Source organism: Ranitomeya variabilis, chromosome 3, assembly GCF_051348905.1.
Source record: "Ranitomeya variabilis isolate aRanVar5 chromosome 3, aRanVar5.hap1, whole genome shotgun sequence".
NCBI classification, from domain to species: domain Eukaryota; kingdom Metazoa; phylum Chordata; class Amphibia; order Anura; family Dendrobatidae; genus Ranitomeya; species Ranitomeya variabilis.
In genome coordinates this window covers 786,973,317-786,996,500 of record NC_135234.1, presented here as the reverse complement: position 1 = coordinate 786,996,500, position 23,184 = coordinate 786,973,317, and the positions used below count along the sequence as shown (strand labels likewise).

The window sequence follows — 23,184 nt, the reverse complement described above, 5'->3', positions numbered from 1 at the left end:
CCCACATCATAATTCTTTTCTGTGGGAGAGAATTTCCTAGAGAAGAAAGCACAGGGTCTTAAGTTAGTTAGAGTGGCAGGTCCCTGGGACAACACCGCTCCCACCCCCACCTCAGAGGCGTCCAACTCTACAATAAATGTTTCTGATGGATCTGGTTGAATCAAAACAGGGGCGGACATGAAACATTTTTTTAATGCTGAAAAGGCCGCTACAGCAGGAGCTGACCAATTCTTGACATCAGACCCTTTCTGAGTTAAATCTGTGAGGGGTTTGACAATCTGCGAAAATCCCTTTATAAATTTTCGATAATAATTTGCGAATCCTAGGAAATGCTGGAGACCCTTAAGATCTTTAGGTTTCACCCAATCAACAATGGCCTGAACCTTTCTAGGGTCCATACGGAACCCCTCAGCAGACAAGATAAACTCCAGAAAGGTTAATTCCCGAACAACAAATAAACATTTCTCAGGTTTAGCAAAAAGGCAGTTCTCCCAGAGCCTCTGGAGAACTGCACGAAGATGACTTATGTGATTTTGCCTATCCATTGAGTACACCAGAATATCATCGAGATAGACTACCATAAAGCGCCCAATGAAGTCAGAGAAGACATGATTGATAAAATTCTGGAAAACTGCTGGCGCATTTGTCAGACCAAAAGGCATAACCAAATTCTCAAACAGTCTCTCTGAGGTGAGAAAGGCAGTTTTCCACTCATCCCCCTCACATATTCGGATAAGATTGTATGCCCCACGGAGGTCTAATTTAGAAAACCACTTGGCCCCAGATAGTTGGTTATACAAATCAGGGATAAGCGGGAGAGGATAAGTGTTCCTCACAGTAATCTTATTTAGCTCTCGGAAATCGAGGCATGGGCGCAGACCACCATCTTTTTTTTAACAAAAAGAACCCAGCCACCACAGGGGATACAGAGGGGCGAATGTGCCCTTTACGAAGACTCTCAGAGATGTATTCTTTCATGGCAGATCTCTCAGGACCAGATAGATTGTATAAACGGGCCTTGGGCAATTTAGCATTAGAAACCAGGTCTATGGTACAATCAAATGAGCGGTGTGGTGGTAAAGCCTCAGTCTCTTTTTCCGAGAACACATCCTCAAAGTCTCTCAGGTACTCCGGAATACCCTCGAGACTGACGGATGACACAGACACCGAAGTAAGGCAACATTTAGAACATTTAGGTCCCCACTTTACAATATCCCGGGACCCCCAGTCAAAAACCGGGTTATGTAGTTGTAACCATGGAAAACCTAACACCAGTCCAGCCGGGAGATTGTCCAGGACAAAACATGACATACGCTCCTGGTGTAAACCCCCCACCTTGAGGGTAAACTCCTCAGAGATTAAATTAACCCCACTCTTTGCGATAGGTGATGAGTCGATAGCCACAAGTTTAATGGGAGTCTCCAGCCTAACTGTCCCTAACTTGCAAGTGGCCACCAGTTTGGAGTCAATAAAATTCATGGAGGACCCGCAGTCCACAAAAGCAAAAAAAAAGTTAGCAAAAACAGAGTCCATAACAGTTAGTTCCACTTTCAACAATATCTTTGAAAATGAAGAAAAAGGTACCTGTGAATCTGAGTGACCACCACGACAATCACCCAGATTCAGTCGCTTGCTAGTCAGTGAGCAGGAAGGACAGTCCATTTTCCAATGTCCGGGATCTCCGCAGTAGAAACAGAGTTTGCCAAGTCGCCGACGTCTCCTCTCCTTTTCTTTGAGAGTGATGGCTCCCACTTCCACGGATTCTACAGGTGGCAAAGACTCTGGTTTACCAGGAAGAAAAGGAGCCTCCCGTTGCATGATTCCTCTCTCTCGTAACCTCCGATCCATGCGGACAGCCTGAGTCATGGCCTCTTCCAAGGAACTGGGTGAAGGAAAGAGAGCCAGAGCATCCTTTAAATGTTCAGACAGTCCCCTCAGGAACAAACACCTGAGAGCTGAGTTGCTCCAGGAAATCTCTGAAGACCACCGCCGGAACTCCGAACAGTACCACTCAGCTGAGAGCTTACCCTGAGAGAGCCCCATAATGAACACGATCAGGTTCATCATATATCAGTCCCAGAGCATCAAAGAACATATTCACAGACATTCTTTCAGGGGCGGTCGGAGGTAAGGAAAATGCCCACAACTGCGGACCCTCACGAAGTAAAGATATAACTATCCCCACCCGCTGATTCTCATCCCCTGAAGATCGGGGTCTAAGGGAAAAAAGGAAAGTTTGCAACTTTCCTTGAACACGTGGAATTTTTTCTTCTCACCAGAGAACGTGTCAGGTAGTTTAACATAGGGTTCCGGAGAGTGCAGAAAAACATCAGTCATCTCACCTGACTTACTGACAGAGGGAGAAGAAACACCCTGGACTATTTTAACTGTTTCTGCAAGCTCCCTCTGCACCTGCTTCTGAGAGGTAGTCAAGGTCCTATGCTCCATGGAAAAAGTCTGCATCATCTGTGTCAAGTTAGTTATTTGATCAACCAAGGTATGCAGCGGATCCATGACCAGAGAGAGAGGAGAAAAAAAAAAAAAAAAAAGTGTGAATCTCTTTTAAATGTTTCGCGGTCAGTGATAATATCATGCTGCAGCAATGCAGGTATGTGCAGACTCCATGAAGGAGACTGGGTGACAGAAAAAGAGGTCACACTTACCACACCGCAGCCCAGTGCAAGCTGCACTGCGCCACCAGGTGGCGACAGAGAGTGGTCAAAACAAGCCAAGTCCGTAACAGTCGGTAAGCGTATTGTTTATAGGGGAAAACAAACCGTGGTCAATAAACAAGCCGAGGGTCCGAACCAACCAGGAGCAAAGGTACCAAAGACGTGAGACAGAGAACGGAGTCAGAGTAAGCCAAAGGGTCAAAAAGCCAGACAGACGTGTGGTAACAAAAACAGGAAGCAGGAGACAAAGTCAGAGTCTTAGCCGGGTCACAAACGGAGGGGATACACACAAGAGTCAGCCTAGGTTGGGTACAGGAGACAGGGCAGGTACAGGTAAGGGAGGTCAGAGGCAAAAGGAACACAGGGGTATCACCGGTAGCAGTCTCAGCAAGCCCAAAACTATCACTGACACAAGCTGCCAGCAAGAGAACCAATAAATAGCCACTCCCAAATCAAAGAGAGGCAGGAATAGTTAACCCCACCATGACCAGGCCGGAGCAGGGGAAAAATGGCAAACTCCGACCAGGATCATGACACAAACAAGATGGAAGAACTAGAAGCAGAAATATCTACAGGTAACTATGACATAGTGGGAATAACTAAGACAAGGTTAGATGAAAGCTATGACTGGGCAGATAACTTACAGGGTTACAGTCTGTTTAGAAAGTATTGTAAAAAATCGGAGAGGAGGAGGGGTTTGTCTCTATGTAAAGTCTTGTCTAAAGTCCACTTTATGGGAGGATATTAGCGAAGGGAATGAGGATGTCAAAATACATGGAGGGAAAAATAGTAACAAAATTCTCATTGGGGTCTGTTACAAACCCCCAAATATAACAGAAATCATGGAAAGTCTACTACTAAGGCAGATAGATGAAGCTGCAACCCATAATGAGGTCCTTGTTATGGGATGTCACGGTTCACACCGTGCTGTCAACACTGTCAGTCATGGATCCCAGCAATATGTCAAGGATCCCGGGGAGGATATCTTTATCGTCCCCACTGCTCACAACAATTTGTCACAAACTGGGGTTGTTTGGTTGCCCCTGGTTCCTTCTGAAGGGGATTTATCTATATCCCACTTCCCAGTTCCGGTTTGGAACCTGCAGTTCTGTAGCGTCCCCTTACCCTCAGGTCAGATTAGGTACTGCACATAGCAGGCAGTCTTTCTGGCGACTAATTAACCTATGTACTAGCTATTGGGCACGCTACAGCGAGGGCGATATAACTACTCCCACTCAGGCGGGAACAATAAATAACAACGCCGCCGGTCGCTGCAGAGGTGCTCGATTGCACAGTACAAGGTATGCCACCACCAGCTTCGATTGCACCAAAGGTTAATGGGTCCGGTGCCAACCCAAATCAGTAGCGTAATTCACCTCAGAGGACACAGTTCGTATAGAGCAGAAGAGACAAGCTTAGTAAAATTATATATTTTATTCCGTAAAAGATAGGCAGTATTTACAAAAATATTAAAAAGATATTATAAAGGAGACAAATCATGTGTATATACAATTACAAATAAAAAAGGATTAACGGTGAAAATTTACTTACGATTCTTTCGTATCGTTCAATGGTACGCAATGTGCTGGCTGGGGGAGGGGACCTTCCCCACTTATTCTCAGGTCAGATTGCACAGCCTGTCTGCAGCTGAATCCCCCGGCAAAAAGACACTGCAGGAATGCTGTCCCACTAAGATATCTCACAGCCCAACTCCCAGGCACTCCCCCTGTAGTGACATCACGTGGAAGCTGAAACCTCCTCTTACTTACAATACACTCACCGGCCACTTTATTAGGTACACCTGTCCAACTTCTTGTTAACACTTAATTTCTAATCAGCCAATCACATGGCGGCAACTCAGTGCATTTAGGCATGTAGACATGGTCAAGACAATCTCCTGCAGTTCAAACCGAGCATCAGTATGGGGAAGAAAGGTGATTTGAGTGCCTTTGAACGTGGCATGGTTGTTGGTGCCAGAAGGGCTGGTCTGAGTATTTCAGAAACTGCTGATCTACTGGGATTTTCACGCACAACCATCTCTAGGGTTTACAGAGAATGGTCCGAAAAAGAAAAAAAATCCAGTGAGCGGCAGTTCTGTGGGCGGAAATGCCTTGTTGATGCCAGAGGTCAGAGGAGAATGGGCAGACTGGTTCGAGCTGATAGAAAGGCAACAGTGACTCAAATCGCCACCCGTTACAACCAAGGTAGGCCTAAGAGCATCTCTGAACGCACAGTGCGTCGAACTTTGAGGCAGATGGGCTACAGCAGCAGAAGACCACACCGGGTACCACTCCTTTCAGCTAAGAACAGGAAACTGAGGCTACAATTTGTACAAGCTCATCGAAATTGGACAGTAGAAGATTGGAAAAACGTTGCTTGGTCTGATGAGTCTCGATTTCTGCTGCGACATTCGGATGGTAGGGTCAGAATTTGGCGTAAACAACATGAAAGCATGGATCCATCCTGCCTTGTATGGAGCATCTTTGGGATGTGCAGCCGACAAATCTGCGGCAACTGTGTGATGCCATCATGTCAATATGGACCAAAATCTCTGAGGAATGCTTCCAGCACCTTGTTGAATCTATGCCACGAAGAATTGAGGCAGTTCTGAAGGCAAAAGGGGGTCCAACCCGTTACTAGCATGGTGTACCTAATAAAGTGGCCAGTGAGTGTATGCAGACCATCTTTTACGCATCTCTCGCTGTGTGAACCTCACATAAGTACGAAACAATGCTCATGATGAACCCACGTCAAGGGAGTTCTTTTAAGTGTAAATATGTAACCATTACATGAACTGCTTGAGGAAAAATCCGCACTTTGCACTCACTGCGACTAGCTGCTCGCGCTTTCAGTGGATAGGTGTACCGATGGACATCTGAAATATGAAACTCGTACATTTCTAGCCCAACTCGGTGCCGCGATATATCAATTTACAAGAACAATAGAAATCCATGCCTTTGAGAGGGACTATACTAGTTTCAGCTGGTACTAGATGGGAGGATTGTCTGCTGCAGCTACAAGGACCATATAAATTCTTTTGGGAGGGGTTTAGGATTCAAACACACACATATAGCAGCAGGCAGAAGAGCTAGAGAGGGGGGTCGGAATGACCGCAGCGTGTCTTGTAAAGTTAGGCAGAATCAAACATGGCATATTCACATTATCGTGACATGGGGGCTTACTACTCAGATATTAACTGGGAAACGGACACCTGCGAAACCCATAAAGGCAACAGGTTTCTGCTAATAACCAAGATAATTATCTTTCACAATTGGTGCAGAATCCAACCAGAGGAGCAGCACTTTTAGACCTAATACTATCTAATAGACCTGACAGAATAACAAATCTGCAGGTGGTCGGGCATCTAGGAAATAGTGACCACAATATTGTACAGTTTCACCTGTCTTTCACTAGGGGGACTTGTCAGGGAGTCACAAAAACACTGAACTTTAGGAAGGCAAAGTTTGACCAGCTTAGAGATGCCCTTAATCTGGTAGACTGGGACAATATCCTCAGAAATAAGAATACAGATAATAAATGGAAAATGTTTAAGAACATCCTAAATAGGCACTGTAAGCGGTTTATACCTTAAGGGAATAAAAGGAATAAAGGGTCAAGAAATAGGAAAAACCCAATGTGGCTAAACAGAGAAGAGGGGCAATTAACAGTAAAAAGAAAGCATCTAAACTACTAAAGAAGGATGGCACCGGTGAAGCTGCAAAAAAAAATATAGGAAGAAAAATACCATATATACTCGAGTATAAGCCAAGATTTTCAGCCCATTTTTTTAGGCTGAAAGTGACCCTCTCGGCTTATACTCGAGTCACCCCCACCGTTCTGTCTCCCTTCTCCCCCGCTCCGTCTCTCTTCCCTGGGGGTGTTTCTTACCCCCTCCTTCACAGCAGCAGCGGCATATCATGGCTATCCTGGCATGTATTGAGTCTCTGAGGGAAGCGGGGTGCTGGTAATCTATGGAGCAAGCGGTAGCGGCAGAGCAGCACCATCCTGTCATGTATGGAGACGCAGAGGTAGCGGCGTGCTGGTAATGTATACAGCAGCAGTCGTGGAGGCCAGCGGTAGTCATACAGCAGGTGGAGGTTGCGGGTGGCCTGTATTTTCAGTGCCGCACGTTTCACTTCCAGTGACATCATGAATATTCATAAGCAATAATAAGCGGGACCAGAAGTAAAGTGTGCGCAGCGAAAATACAGGCCACCTGCAACCTCCACCTGCCATATGGCTACCGCTTGCCTCCATGACTGCTACTGCCGCTCCATACGCCACTACCTCCGGGACTCCATACGTGACAAGATGACGCTGCTCCGCCGCTACCACTTGCTCCATAGGTTACAGGCATGCCGCTACCTCCAGGACTCCACAGATGATAGGATGGCGCTGCTCCACCGCTGCCACAGCTGTGTAGAAGTGGGTAAGAAACACCCCCATGGGAGACTCGCGGACCGACGGGGAGAGGGGAGACTTGTGGACCCAGTAGCTGCGTCATCTCCCCCTCGGCGTATACTGGAATCAATGTTTTCCCGTTTTTTTAGGTAAAATTAGGTGCCTTGGCTTATACTCGTCGGCTTATACTCGAGTATATACGGTACTTTATCTAAAAAACTAATTAAAGCTGCCAAAAAGGAAACCGAGAAGCACATTGCTAAGGAGAGTAAAACTAATCCCAAACTGTTCTTCAACTATATCAATAGTAAAAGAATAAAAACTGAAAATGTAGGCCCCTTAAAAAATAGTGAGGAAAGAATGGTTGTAGATGACGAGGAAAAAGCAAATACAGGTCCTTCTCAAAAAATTAGCATATAGTGTTAAATTTCATTATTTCTTATTTTTAGGGACTCTATAGCGACGGGGTCTGTTCCGCAGGACTGGCGCATAGCAAATGTGGTGCCAATATTCAAAAAGGGCTCTAAAAGTGAACCTGGAAATTATAGGCCAGTAAGTCTAACCTCTACTGTTGGTAAAATATTTGAAGGGTTTCTGAAGGATGTTATTCTGGATTATCTCAATGAGAATAACTGTTTAACTCCATATCAGCATGGGTTTATGAGAAATCGCTCCTGTCAAACCAATCTAATCAGTTTTTATGAAGAGGTAAGCTATAGGCTGGACCACGGTGAGTCATTGGACGTGGTATATCTCGATTTTTCCAAAGCGTTTGATACCGTGCCGCACAAGAGGTTGGTACACAAAATGAGAATGCTTGGTCTGGGGGAAAATGTGTGTAAATGGGTTAGTAACTGGCTTAGTGATAGAAAGCAGAGGGTGGTTATAAATGGTATAGTCTCTAACTGGGTCGCTGTGACCAGTGGGGTACCGCAGGGGTCGGTATTGGGACCTGTTCTCTTCAACATATTCATTAATGATCTGGTAGAAGGTTTACACAGTAAAATATTGATATTTGCAGATGATACAAAACTATGTAAAGCAGTCAATACAAGAGAAAATAGTATTCTGCTACAGATGGATCTGGATAAGTTGGAAACTTGGGCTGAAAGGTGGCAGATGAGGTTTAACAATGATAAATGTAAGGTTATACACATGGGAAGAAGGAATCAATATCACCATTACACACTGAACGGGAAACCACTGGGTAAATCTGACAGGGAGAAGGACTTGGGGATCCTAGTTAATGATAAACTTACCTGGAGCAGCCAGTGCCAGGCAGCAGCTGCCAAGGCAAACGGGATCATGGGGTGCATTAAAAGAGGTCTGGATACACATGATGAGAGCATTATACTGCCTTTGTACAAATCCCTAGTTAGACCGCACATGGAGTACTGTGTCCAGTTTTGGGCACCGGTGCTCAGGAAGGATATAATGGAACTAGAGAGAGTACAAAGGAGGGCAACAAAATTAATAAAGGGGATGGGAGAACTACAATACCCAGATAGATTAGCGAAATTAGGATTATTTAGTCTAGAAAAAAGACGACTGAGGGGCGATCTAATAACCATGTATAAGTATATAAGGGGACAATACAAATATCTCGCTGAGGATCTGTTTATACCAAGGAAGGTGACGGGCACAAGGGGGCATTCTTTGCGTCTGGAGGAGAGAAGGTTTTTCCACCAACATAGAAGAGGATTCTTTACTGTTAGGGCAGTGAGAATCTGGAATTGCTTGCCTGAGGAGGTGGTGATGGCGAACTCAGTCGAGGGGTTCAAGAGAGGCCTGGATGTCTTCCTGGAGCAGAACAATATTGTATCATACAATTATTAGGTTCTGTAGAAGGACGTAGATCTGGGGATTTATTATGATGGAATATAGGCTGAACTGGATGGACAAATGTCTTTTTTCGGCCTTACTAACTATGTTACTATGTTACCATAATGTAATGATTACAATTAAACTTTCATATATTATAGATTCATTATCCACCAACTGAAATTTGTCAGGTCTTTTATTGTTTTAATACTGATGATTTTGGCCTACAACTCCTGATAACCCAAAAAACCTGTCTCAATAAATTAGCATATTTCACCTGTCCAATCAAATAAAAGTGTTTTTTAATAACAAACCAAAAAACCAACAAATAATAATGTTCAGTTATGCACTCAATACTTGGTCGGGAATCCTTTGGCAGAAATGACTGCTTCAATGCGGCGTGGCATGGAGGCAATCAGCCTGTGACACTGCTGAGATGTTATGGAGGCCCAGGATGCTTCAATAGCGGCCTTAAGCTCATCCAGAGTGTTGGGTCTCAGCTTTCTCTTCACAATATCCCACAGATTCTCTATGGGGTTCAGGTCAGGAGAGTTGGCAGGCCAATTGAGCACAGTAATACCATGGTCAGTAAACCATTTACCAGTGGTTTTGGCACTGTGAGCAGGTGCCAGGTCGTGCTGAAAAATGAAATCTTCATCTCCATAAAGCATTTCAGCCGATGGAAGCATGAAGTGCTCCAAAATCTCCTGATAGCTAGCTGCATTGACCCTGCCCTTGATGAAACACAGTGGACCAACACCAGCAGCTGACATGGCACCCCACACCATCACTGACTGTGGGTACTTGACACTGGACTTCAGGCATTTTGGCATTTCCTTCTCCCCAGTCTTCCTCCAGACTCTGGCACCTTGATTTCCGAATGACATGCAAAATTTGCTTTCATCAGAAAAAAGTACTTGGGACCACTTAGCAACAGTCCAGTGCTGCTTCTCTGTAGCCCAGGTCAGGCGCTTCTGCCGCTGTTTACCTGGGGAATGCGGCACCTGTAGCCCATTTCCTGCACACGCCTGTGCACGGTGGCTCTGGATGTTTCCACACCAGACTCAGTCCACTGCTTCCTCAGGTTCCCCAAGGTCTGGAATCGGTCCTTCTCCACAATCTTCCTCAGGTTCCGGTCACCTCTTCTTGTTGTACAGCGTTTTCTGCCACATTGTTTCCTTCCAACAGACTTACCATTGAGGTGCCTTGATACAGCACTCTGGGAACAGCCTATTTGTTGAGAAATTTCTTTCTGGGTCTTACCCTCTTGCTTGAGGGTGTCAATGATGGCCTTCTTGACATCTGTCAGGTCGCTAGTCTTACCCATGATGGGGGTTTTGAGTAATGAACCAGGCAGGGAGTTTTTAAAAGCCTCAGGTATCTTTTGCATGTGTTTAGAGTTAATTAGTTGATTCAGAAGATTAGGGTAATAGGTCGTTTAGAGAACCTTTTCTTGATATGCTAATTTATTGAGACAGGTTTTTTGGGTTATCAGGAGTTGTATGCCAAAATCATCAGTATTAAAACAATAAAAGACCTGACAAATTTCAGTTGGTGGATAATGAATCTATAATATATGAAAGTTTAATTGTAATCATTACATTATGGTAAATAATGAAATTTAACACTATATGCTAATTTTTTGAGAAGGACCTGTATATAAAACACCTTCTTCTCCACGGTATTCACGGTGGAAAATGAAATGCTAGGTGAAATGCCGAGAGACGAAGAAAACCCTATATAAGGGTCACCAATCTAACCCAAGAAGAGGTGCGAAACCGGCTAAATAAGATTAAATTATATAAATCTCCGGGTCCGGATGGCATACACCCACGAGTACTAAGTAATGTAATAGACAAACCATTATATCTTATATTTAGGGACTCTATAGCGACGGGGTCTGTTCCACAGGACTGGCGCATAGCAAATGTGGTACCAATATTCAAAAAGGCCTCTAAAAGTGAACCTGGAAATTATAGGCCAGTAAGTCTAACCTCTACTGTTGGTAAAGTAGTTGAAGGGTTTCTGAAGGATGTTATTCCGGATTATCTCAATGATAATAACTGTTTAACTCCATATCAGCATGGGTTTATGAGGACTCGCTCCTGTCACACCAATCTAATCAGCTTTTATGAGGAGGTAAGCTATAGGCTGGACCAAGGTGAGTCATTGGACGTGGTATATCTGTCACGGGAAGCCTAGGTAGGCAAGAGCTAATAACCCGGGCCCCTGCGATTTCCCTCAACTCTGGGAAACCCTGACTGACCCTCTCCCAGAGTTTACACTAATGGTGTGCATGTCTGGGTCTCCACCCTGTCTCCTGTTTCCCTAGGCTGAAACCTCCACCCACCACCCAGTGAAGAGACCACTAACCAATACCCACAGTTAGCACAGACAAGGATAACGGAAAATATACACCACGCCGCAGCCACTCAGGAATACACAATAAATGCACAGGGCAAAACAAATACAAATATAGGAAGGAGGAAAAATATGACAAAGGGAAATACACCACCAGATACGATACTCCTTCTCCTAGACCACCACTCCAGACCGAGATAAGCAAGCACAAGACAGAAGCTATAATCGGCGACGCCCAATGTTCAGAAGAACAATTTAAAGGCAGTGGGCATGACCCAGCTTCCAATCTGAGCACCAGCTAAATTAACCCCCAACCAGCTAGACAAAATCTAGTCAACGCCACTGAGCGCATAGTGGACAAAAGCGGAATTACCGCTGTCTGTCGAACGCCCTAGTATGAACAGCGTCCGACATGACAATATCTTGATGTTTCCAAAGCATTTGATACCGTGCCACACAAGAGGTTGGTACACAAAATGAGAATGCCAGGTCTGGGGGAAAATGTGTGTAAATGGGTAAGTAACTGGCTTAATGATAGAAAGCAGAGGGTGGTTGTCAGGAATCCCACCGCGCTGCCACGATTCACGGGGAGGATACCTTTATCATGCCCAACACACACCAATTTGTCATGAACCGGGGTTGTTTGGTTGCCCGTTTCTTTCTGAAGTGGATTTATCTATATCCCACTTCCCAGTTCCGGTTTGGAACTTGCAGCTCTCTGGCGCCCCCTTACCCTCAGGTCAGTCCAGGTACTGCACCTAGGATAATTAGTCGCCAGAAAGGCTGCCTTACTTTGTACTGGCTAATGGGCACACTGCAGCAAGGGCGATATAACTACTCCCACTCAGGCGGGAACAATAATTATCAACGCAGTCCGTCGCTACAAAGCCTCCCAAACGCACAGATCAAATCTGTTGCCACCAGCTCCGATTTCTTAATTAATCCCAGGTCCGGAGCCGACCCAAATTAGTAGCGTAAATCACTTCAGAGGACATGACAGTTCGTTATAGAGCAAGGAAAGACAAGCTAGTCATTTTATATATTTTACTACAAAAAATGGTAGGCAGTGTTTACAGAAGTATAAAAAGATATTATAAAAGTAGACAAGTCGTATGTACAATACAATTACAAATAAAATGGGATTAAAGTTGAAAAAACACATAGCGTTCAGATCATTTAATCTCCCGGCTGACTGTGCGCTGTGGGGGATGTTTGACACATCTAGATGCATCACACCTCTCTATAGCAGCTAGACCCTGGACAAAAGACACTGGAAGACTGCTGGCTAACTAAGATATCTCCCAACCTAAAACCCAGGCACTCCCCCTGTGGTGACCTCACTCAGTGCTGAATCCTCCTCTTTCTTACTGTAGAGCTGTGACAAACCATTTTTTATACATAGCTTGCTGTCTGAACCTCATATACGAATGCCACAATGATCACAATATTCACCACGTCGGGGGGATTCTTTTAAGTGTAAACACAGTGTAGTTACATGACCAGCTTATGGAGAAACCCCTCCTTGCACTCATTGGGTTTAGCGTCTAGCGATTTCAGGCAGTTATAGATCTCTCGATGGACATCCTGAATATGTAATCCTTATATCTCTAGCCCTGACCGGTGCCAATATACATAACCTTAAAGGAACAATAGAATCCCATGTGTTCTGTACCAGTTTTAGCCAGTATCAGGTTGGGGGGTCGAATGAGGAGTGTAGGGAGACCCGTGTGTTGCAGCACAGAGCCATAAAAAAAAGTCACAGGAAAGTGCAGCTGAGAGCCCTGTATGTGTAATTGCAGTAATCAGAACTTCTTCCTACTTCCTGACAGTGTTTATAAATGGTATATTCTCTAACTGGGTCGCTGTGACCAGTGGGGACCGCAGGGGTTGGTGTTGGGACCTATTCTCTTCAACATATTTATTAACGATCTGGTTGAAGGTTTACACAGTAAAATATCAATATTTGCAGATGATACAAAACTATGTAAAGCAGTCAGTACAAGAGAAGATAGTATTTTGCTACAGATGGATCTGGATAAGTGGGAAACTTGGGCAGAGAGGTGGCAGATGCAGTTTAACAATGATAAATGTAAGGTTATACACATGGGAAGAAGGAATCAATATCACCATTACACACTGAACGGGAAACCACTGGGTAAATCTGACATGGAGAAGGACTTGGGGATCTTAGTTAATGATAAACTTACCTGGAGCAGCCAGTACCAGGCAGCGGCTACCAAGGCTAACAGGATCATGGGGTGCATTAAAAGAGGTCTGGATACACATGATGAGAGCATTATACTGCCTCTGTACAAATCCCTGGTTAGACCGCACATGGAGTACTGTATACAGTTTTGGGCATCGGTGCTCAGGAAGGATAAAATGGAACTAGAGCGAGTACAAAGGAGGGCAACAAAACTAATAAAGGGCATGGGCGAACTACAATACCCAGAGATTAGCAAAATTAGAATTATTTAGTCTAGAAAAAAGACGACTGAGGGGCGATCTAATAACCATGTATAAGTATATAAGGGGACAATACAAATATCTCTCCAAGGATCTGTTTATACCAAGGAAGGTGACGGTCACAAGGGGGCATACTCTGCGTCTAGAGGAGAGAAGGTTTTTCCACCAACATAGAAGAGGATTCTTTACTGTTAGGGCAGTGAGAATCTGAAATTTGGGCAGTAAGAATCTGGAATTCCTTGCCTGAGGAGGTGGTGATGGTGAACTCAGTCGAGGGGTTCAAGAGAGGCCTGGATGTCTTCCTGGAGCGTAACAATATTGTATCTTACAGTTATTAGGTTCTTTAGAAGGACGTAGATCTGGGGATTTATTCTGACAGAATATAGGCTGAACTGGATGGACACATTTTTTTCGGCCTTGCTAACTATGTTACTATGTTAGTAGTTTACTTCCCCAATTTTTCCCAAACTTCATATGGCCCTTGCCACTTGGCCATAAGTTTGCTTTAAATGGTGGGTACCAGAAACAAAACCCGATCTTCTGCTTTAAAGGAGTGGACCATTGCCTTTTTGTTATATACGCAGCCCTGAGCTGCCTGAGCATCCACCAAATGCCCTTTTACTATAGTCATGACTGCTGCTAATCGGTCCTGCATATTGGCAACGTGCTCAATGACACTTATGCGGTGTAGGTTCCTGCTCCGACATCTCTTTGGCTACGTCCAACAGACCCTAGGATGCCTGCCATACAGTAGCTCAAAGGGTGAAAATCCTGTGGAAGTCTGTGGTACCACACGAATGGCGAACATTAGCTAGGGCAACAACATATCCCAATCCCTTCCATCCTTGGAAACTACCTTTTTGATCATGGATTTAAGAATCTTATTATATCTCTCTACTGACCCGTCGTTTTGTGGGTGGCACACCGACGAGCGTAGCTATTTGTTCCGGAGCAGGTTACATAGCTCCTTCGTCACCTAGGACATAAAAAGAGTCCCCTGATCTGTGAGAATCTCATTTGACAGCCCACGGTGACAAAATATGGCAAATAGCTTGCGGGCTATTCGTTTTGCCGAGGTGTGGCAGAGAGGTATCGCCTCTGGGTATCATGTGGCGTAGTCCACTATGGCCCAAATATGTTGATGGCTCACGGGCAGATTTCAAAATAGGTCCCACCAGATCCATTGCTATCTGCTCAAATGGAACCTCTATGATGGACAGAGGTACTAATAGGCTCCGGTAGATCACAGTGGGTGAGGTTAGTTGGCACGCTGGACCCATGTCACAGTACCTCTGGACGTCCGCATAGACTCCAGGCAAAGAAAAAATGCTGCAGTATGCGCTCCTGCGTCTTTTTGGTCCCCAAGTGCCCTCCCAGCACATGGGTGAGAGCCATTTCGAGCACCGCCCGACGGTTGGATTGGGGCATTGCCAGTTGTTCCACCACCTCATCCCGAATTTTATCCACCCTGTAGAACAACTGCTGGTACATAGCCATGCAGGGAAATACTGCCTCAGCATCCGGTTGCAGAGCCACTCCATTTATCTCTATCACCCTTTCTCGTGCCCGGGCCAGAGTGGGATCCTGGAGCTGAGCTGTCTTGAACTTACCAGGGGACAGTTCCAGCTTGGGGATTGGTGGAGCCTCCTTGACCTCTACTGCCAATACCGCTGGGGAAACCTATTGGGTTTACACTCTGTTCCTAAGTTTGTGACCCCTACAACAGGTATTCCTGACTCCGGTTCTTTGGGTTCTGAGCCCGGAATAAAATTTTTCCTGGGAGGGTTAATCTGGTCTCCCACAGGGACCAGAACAGGGGCAAGTCTCTACCCAACACAGTACCATATGGAAGGGTTACTCTTCACCACCCCACCACGTTTTATTTCTCCATACGGTGTGGAAAATGTAACCTCCACGGTCGGATGCTCTTGGAGTTCCCCCATGTATAAACACCACCCCCACTTTCCATCCATTGGGATTGTCCCTGGCAAAAAGGGACCAATGAACCAAAGTCACTAAGCTCCCCGATTCCAAGAGAGCCTCCGTTGGGTACCTGTTGACGAGTACCTGGCACAGTTGAGGTTCGCTGCCGGCAGTGCTGGTGGTTGCAGTGCAGACTGGCTGGGAGTACATAGAGACACTGGGTAGAAAACCACAGTCCATAGGTTCAGGGGGCAGTTGACAGCCACACGTCTGGGCCCTTGACACCGTAACACCTAATAACGGTGGCACAACTGGACCTCAGGGCCAGTTTAGGGGAATTGGGACTTTTATCACCCTCACTTCAGGGTACCCCTTCATTACGGGCTCTGTCCTGGTTGGCCCCAGTAGAGGGTCGGAGACCTTCCCTAGGCTCCTGCAGCAAGTCATAGGACTGAGACCTGGCAGGGCGAGACTCTGCAAAGGTCCACCCGCTGAACCCACACATATGTATTAAAGCCCAGACAGGCAAGGATCTCAACTCTCAGCTTCTCATCGTTCAGTGCATCTTCCAAACTGAGGTCCAGGTAGGCCTTCTGGGCATCACCCATCAGGAAGGGGGCCACCACTTCAGCCCACTGGGACATCGGCAGGCTCTCCCTCTCTGCTGTGTGCTCAAACACATCTTCCTCAACGTTGATCGGACTTTATACCGGGCCTCCGAACAGAATGTGGTCGCTGTTGTGGATGTCTCTCACAGAGCCACGATCTGCTCTGTGAGAGACATCAACAGGTTATTTGTCTGCTGCTGATTATGTAGCTCCTGCTGGCATTGCTGATGCTCCTGCTGCTGCAACTCCAGCGTCTCTTGCTGCTGCCACTGAAACTATAGTGGCTACTGCTCCTGCTGCTCTTGCTGAGTGAGGACCAACTGCTTCAAAAGCTCCACCATTTTGTTGACATGCTTGAGCTGTAGTGTTGCAGGCTTAATCACTGACATGCAGCATGCTTTGGGGTATGCCTCAGTTCACACTGTCCGCATTCTCCACCGAATGTAGTGCAGTAGGGTTGATGCAATGCAGTGTGACAGATAGGCAGTGACCACAGGAAAGTTCACAGCAAACATGTTTAATGTCCAAACAACTCAGACAGTGCACAGCACACGGTAACGTCAAGATCGCAGCTGGGGCGTCACAACAGTCTGTACATGAGTCTGGTTGCCGAGGGCAACTGCACCACTGTATCATGCTGCGGAGTTCCAGGCGTTCGTTGCTCTTGGCTTTGTGTTACCTCACAGAGGTTGGATGCTGCAGAGCCTCCTGCTCTGCCACTTGCAAACACTGACACACCCAACCCTTTACTGCAGGGTTTTTAACTGGAATCTGTGGCCATGGGCCACTTGTAAGACCCGGCCAGGAGGATGCGAACTGCCCCACTACCATCTTGTAGTCCGCTTTAAAAACAAAGCCCATAACAGGTTTTCCTGAACATTGTCTTGGCCAAATAGATTGACCAAGTCCACACTTACTTTTATCTTGCTTTGAGACTCACAGGTGTCCTGCTGTGAACACAAGGCACTCCAGCGGGTCTAATAAGACTCCATCCGCATCCCGGGAGAGACATAGCGACGATCCTATATGATCCCCCTTACTGCCTCACAAAGGTTATACCAGAGAAAGTAATGCTGCCACATGGTAAAACCAAAGTAGGCAGGGCTGGAAACTCCAGCAGGACAATGATCTTAGGCACACATCCAGTTTAGTAAAAAAATTGGTTAGCAGAGAAAAATGTTCTCCTGTTGCAATGGCCGAGCCAATCCCGATTTACATTCTATAAAGGGCCTTTGGGATGAGTTAGGGCGACGAGTTGAGGCCCGAACTCAGAGCAATACAGATGAATTGTTTGTAAATTTCCACATGGAAAGGAGCAAGATCCCTCTGGAAGTCTTATACCTGAGTGGCTACAATGCCCGTCGGTTGGTGCAGGAATTTGTCACGTACCCACTTTCAGCACGTGACTTGGGGTTGCACCTGCAAGGGTTAATCTATCTACCCTCTCTTAGTCCAGCATTCAACCTCTGTCCTATGCTGTAATGGGAGGATAAATCACACACCGACCCAGGCCACACACCCGCTCATACACGCTGCCACCACTCACCGAACACACGGGCGATGAGTCCCGGAAATATTACTACTACTGTCTTCCACTCCAAAGGCTCACACAGTTTAAGGCTATGGATTCTTTAGAACATACAAGGTTCAAATTGTTAAAGTTTTATGCTTTAATACAAAAAGGTACAGTGCTTACAATAAGAAAAAGGTATAAAAATATGGTAATAAAAAGACATACAACTATGCAAAACAGTTCTAAAAATAAACAGGAGGAAACTTACAGAAATAGCTAACTTTGTAGTCTGCTTTCTGCTCCCTGAGGGGGGAATGAATATGGACTAGAACACATCAGCTCGGCTGCCCTCAATCTGTGAACACGATTCTATGTATACAGGCCTAATTTATAGAGTCACCCAGGAGGTCATATTTCTAGAACAGCCTCTCGGGTTGATATTATAATTGCTTGTTTTTCACTGGGCCATGGCCACTCCACCAATGAATATATTATTTTCTCTGAAATTCTTTGTGTAAAGTTTCCCACAGATAGCTAGTGTCAGGCTGTAATTGACCTCTCTCTTCAAAAGAGCCAGAAGGTGTGAAATGTTTCCCTTTCCTGGTTCCCAGCAAGACCCCTTGGCAAGATTGGAGACAGTAGACTGCTTGCTCAGGATACCATATGCTGTGACCCCCAGTGAGACCTGCAGTCTCAGGACAGATGTTAAATTATTGCTAGTCACACATATATACCTATACATTTTACTGCACACATATACTGTATACCTATACATATTTCACCACAGGTGATGTTACAAAATACTAAGTTATGGCATTGTAACCGATATTCTAAAGCATTTTGGTAAAAATTAAGGTCTTGTATGATGACGACATCATGCACTTTCAAATCATCACCAGGAAAATGGCTAAACTTTTGGTCGCTACTGTAGATTTATTCTGTTGTTGCATAATATGCATATGTTTATTTCTCTATATTATGTCCATTGATTCTTCCCGATAAGTCCATCTTTCAGTCATTTTTTACCTTGTTTGACTGCTTTGTGTAGTTTGTGCACCCATGTTTCAGTGCAACCATTTTACTAAAACCATTAATCCCAATAAAGATTATTCAATATGCTGCTAAGCTCTCATCATCATTTATGACCACGCAGTTAATTTTTTTTCCAGTCACTACATTAATGTGTTGGGTGGAAGTGACGTCAAACACATTTCACTTAACTGTGGATAAATGACTATAGCTAATCAGGTGATGAAACAATGTGTATGTGCAATGGCTGCACCACGGTAATTCTTTTGTTGGGCGTTGGGCAGAGTGAAGACACTAACACTTTATGACATAATGGTAACTAACACGTCTGCTTGCTTTATCTTCCAGGACATAGTGGCATGGGCAAGTATCACGGCAAGTTCAGCTTTGACACGTTTTCTCATCACCGTGCCTGCCTCCTGCGCAGTGATGGACGTGAAAAACTAAATGAGGTCCGGTACCCACCATACAATGAGAGCCGTCTAGGATTCATCTTATACTCCACAGAAACAAAACGCAAATCCTCCTGTGCTGTAATGTGAGCCTAGAATAAAAGGACATCATGAGGAAGGACATTCCACCAATACCTCCAAGCACACGACTTTGTCTTTCTCCAGACCAATTAGGCCATTCATCTTGACCACTGTCTCCCTCCCAGTTTCCCCTTGGCCACTGTCTCTGTTTCCCCTTGTCCACTGTCTCCATATATGTTAATGGTTTCTCTTCTTTTTGTTGCTTGTAAATTGTTGTAAATGACCCAAGACAGATATGGCAAGCGGCTCCTATGCAATAACATAATAATAATAAAATAATGTAATAATTATTACATAACATCCAAAAAATACATGAGTATCACTATTGGGAGGAATACCTCCATAATATTTTGTCTGCGGTTTATCCATCTCCCACAGAACCATAATAAGCATTTATCATCCCACAAGCAGCAGGGTTTATTATATTTACATAGTTATATGGCTTGAAAAAAGACTTAGGTCAATCAAGTTCAACCTTTCTCCACCAGGGTCATGGATAACAACAGGGAGATCACGCAGATCCCACCACTGTCACCAATATGTCAGGGAACAGCACTCCGCCGCCTCCAATCATCAGGACAATTATACAATTGGCTGACGAGTGACGGATGAGGCCGTGGCTGCTTTCACTACTAGGCCGGATATTGAGGAACTCACAGTGGCCGTGTGGTATATGCACCTCCGATTCCAACACGTGGAATATATGTATACTATATACATACGCCAGTACGGTCACTGCTATTTCATCTTTCTATAGGTAAGAAACATCCATCTGACCGATATTATTTTGGAGGTGCTGCAGCAACCGCCCAGTGATGTAAACCAATGTGTCATTTCTATAAACACTGTCTACTTTTTGGATTGAATAAATAAAATGTAATTGTTCTGTTCCTTTTGCTCTGTAATCCGCACCCCTGTAGCCATATGCTGCCTGTAATGGGTGTCCAATCTGCCTGTAAAATGATTGGTGGTGGCAGCTAGTTCCTTTTATTGTGGAGTTGGCAGTGTCTGATCAGACAGGATCTGACATCCGGTGTCCCTACCAATCAGTTCTTCTAGGTGTCAGCGCCGGTGACTAGAACTGCTTAATTGTGGAGTAGCTTAGTCTTCTGATAGTGGCTGTGGCAGGGCACTGCACATCTACCTTCCATTGATTTTATTAGCACCCTAGGCCACTATCAGAAGATGGATCATGTAAGTATAGGTCATCAATGATGAAGTAGTGGACAACCTCTTGAAATATTGGTACCACGTCAGCCTCTTCCAAACCTGCAGCATGGATGCTGTTACAAGAAAGACTAAGAATGGGATCCAGCGGTCTGTCAGTTACTGAGTTCAGCTCCCTCAGTATCCGTGGGTGAATGCCATCTGGTCTGTCGCTTTGTCAATATTTCATGTGCTCAGGCGCAGGCGTACTTCTTCTTGTGTTAGTTATATCTGGTGGTGAACTTTGATTTCTGCCTCGCTGAATGATCCCTTGTACAGTAAGGTCATTGGTGAACATGGATGAGATGAGCATGTTTGATATCTCAGCCTTTTCTTTGTCCTCTATAATTATAATACTGCCATCATCTTTTAAGGGGCCGATGCCGTCAGATTTATTCCTTTTGGCATTGATGTATTTATAACCATTTTTTGGATTTATTTTAATGTCGCTGGTGATTTGTTTCTTTGGTAACTTTGTATCCTGATTAGAGATGAGCGAATTTGATCGGGTCAGGGATTATTCGGCCAGCTATAGCGCTTACCGAATAAGCTGTAGAGGGAACCCAAATGCATGGAGCGTGCCAGCTGATCGGCGTGCCGGCTGTGTGACAGTCACGACATATTAATGGAGAGCCCAACAAACAGGCTCTCCATGCATGTGACTGTCACACAGTCGCGACACATGCAGCTGCGGCGCCGATCAGCTGATTAGCTGAAGCGATCCAGGAAGCCGGGTTCCCTAGCATTATACCTTGCCGAATAACCCCTGATCAAATTCGCTCAACTCTAATCCTGATTTCATTATTACATTTCCTATTGAGAGCCCCACACTTCTGGATGTGACCTCTGAGTTCTCAGTTTTCTGTTCTGTCTTATTAGGGTTAGCATAGAGCAGTCAGTATCACATGGGATAGGATTAGATACGCGTCTCAGCAGATAATATCACACAGGAGAGGATTAGATACACAGCTCTGGAGACAGTATCACACAGGAGAGGATTAGATACACAGCTCTGGAGACAGTATCACACAGGAGAGGATTAGATACGCGGCTCAGCAGACAGTATCACACAGGAGAGGATTAGATACACAGCTCTGGAGACAGTATCACACAGGAGAGGATTAGATACGCGGCTCAGCAGTCGGTATCACACAGGAGAGGATTAGATACGCGGCTCAGCAGACAGTATCACACAGGAAAGGATTAGATACACAGCTCAGCAGACAGTATCACACAGGACAGGATTAGATACACGGCTCAGCAGTCAGTATCACACAGGAGAGGATTAGATACGCGGCTCAGCAGACAGTATCACACAGGAAAGGATTAGATACACAGCTCAGCAGACAGTATCACACAGGACAGGATTAGATACACGGCTCAGCAGACAGTATCACACAGGAGAGGATTAGATACACGGCTCAGCAGTCAGTATCACACAGGAGAGGATTAGATACGCGGCTCAGCAGACAGTATCACACAGGAAAGGATTAGATACACAGCTCAGCAGACAGTATCACACAGGACAGGATTAGATACACGGCTCAGCAGACAGTATCACACAGGAAAGGATTAGATACACGGCTCAGCAGTCAGTATCACACAGAAGAGGATTAGATACACGGCTCAGCAGTCAGTATCACACAGGAGAGGATTAGATACACGGCTCAGCAGACAGTATCACACAGGAGAGGATTAGATACACGGCTCAGCAGACAGTATCACACAGGAGAGGATTAGATACACAGCTCAGCAGACAGTATCACACAGGAGAGGATTAGATACACGGCTCAGCAGTCAGTATCACAGGAGAGGATTAGATACGCGGCTCAGCAGTCAGTATCACACAGGAGAGGATTAGATACACGGCTCAGCAGTCAGTATCACACAGGAGAGGATTAGATACACGGCTCAGCAGACAGTATCACACAGGAGAGGATTAGATACACGGCTCAGCAGACAGTATCACACAGGAGAGGATTAGATACACAGCTCAGCAGACAGTATCACACAGGAGAGGATTAGATACACAGCTCAGCAGACAGTATCACACAGGATAGGATTAGATACACAGCTCAGCAGTCAGTATCACACAGGAGAGGATTAGATACACGGCTCAGCAGTCAGTATCACAGGAGAGGATTAGATACACGGCTCAGCAGTCAGTATCACACAGGAGAGGATTAGATACACGGCTCAGCAGACAGTATCACACAGGAGAGGATTAGATACACGGCTCAGCAGACAATATCACACAGGAGAGGATTAGATACACAGCTCAGCAGACAGTATCACACAGGAGAGGATTAGATACACGGCTCAGCAGTCAGTATCACAGGAGAGGATTAGATACACAGCTCAGCAGACAGTATCACACAGGAGAGGATTAGATACACGGCTCAGCAGTCAGTATCACAGGAGAGGATTAGATACGCGGCTCAGCAGTCAGTATCACACACGATAGGACTAGACACGCGGCTCTGCTATGTCAGTGTTCAGAGCAGCGTGATAATTTCTCTGCTGTGTTCTGAACACTGTTGTGACAGTGGTGGGGAGCAGTCGTCGGCAGCCTGACATTGTACTAATCCCAGACTATTCTAATAGAAGTTGAGAAAAATTTAAATCCACAAAGACATCTGCAGAGAGGAGGA

At 45.3% G+C, this 23,184-nt stretch overlaps 1 protein-coding gene across 3 annotated transcripts in view; it reads left to right on the top strand.

The window, feature by feature from the left end:
* LOC143817529 (aldehyde dehydrogenase family 3 member B1-like) overlaps positions 1 to 20,217 on the top strand; it is a 333,041-nt gene extending 312,824 nt beyond the window's left edge. For all 3 annotated transcript variants that reach the window (XM_077299016.1, XM_077299017.1, XM_077299018.1), the window contains exon 10: positions 19,143 to 20,217. In XM_077299016.1, the coding sequence (XP_077155131.1) occupies positions 19,143 to 19,336 (194 nt within the window). In that variant the 3' untranslated portion in view covers positions 19,337 to 20,217. The remainder of the gene's footprint in view (positions 1 to 19,142) is intronic.
* Positions 20,218 to 23,184: the final 2,967 nt, after the last annotated feature.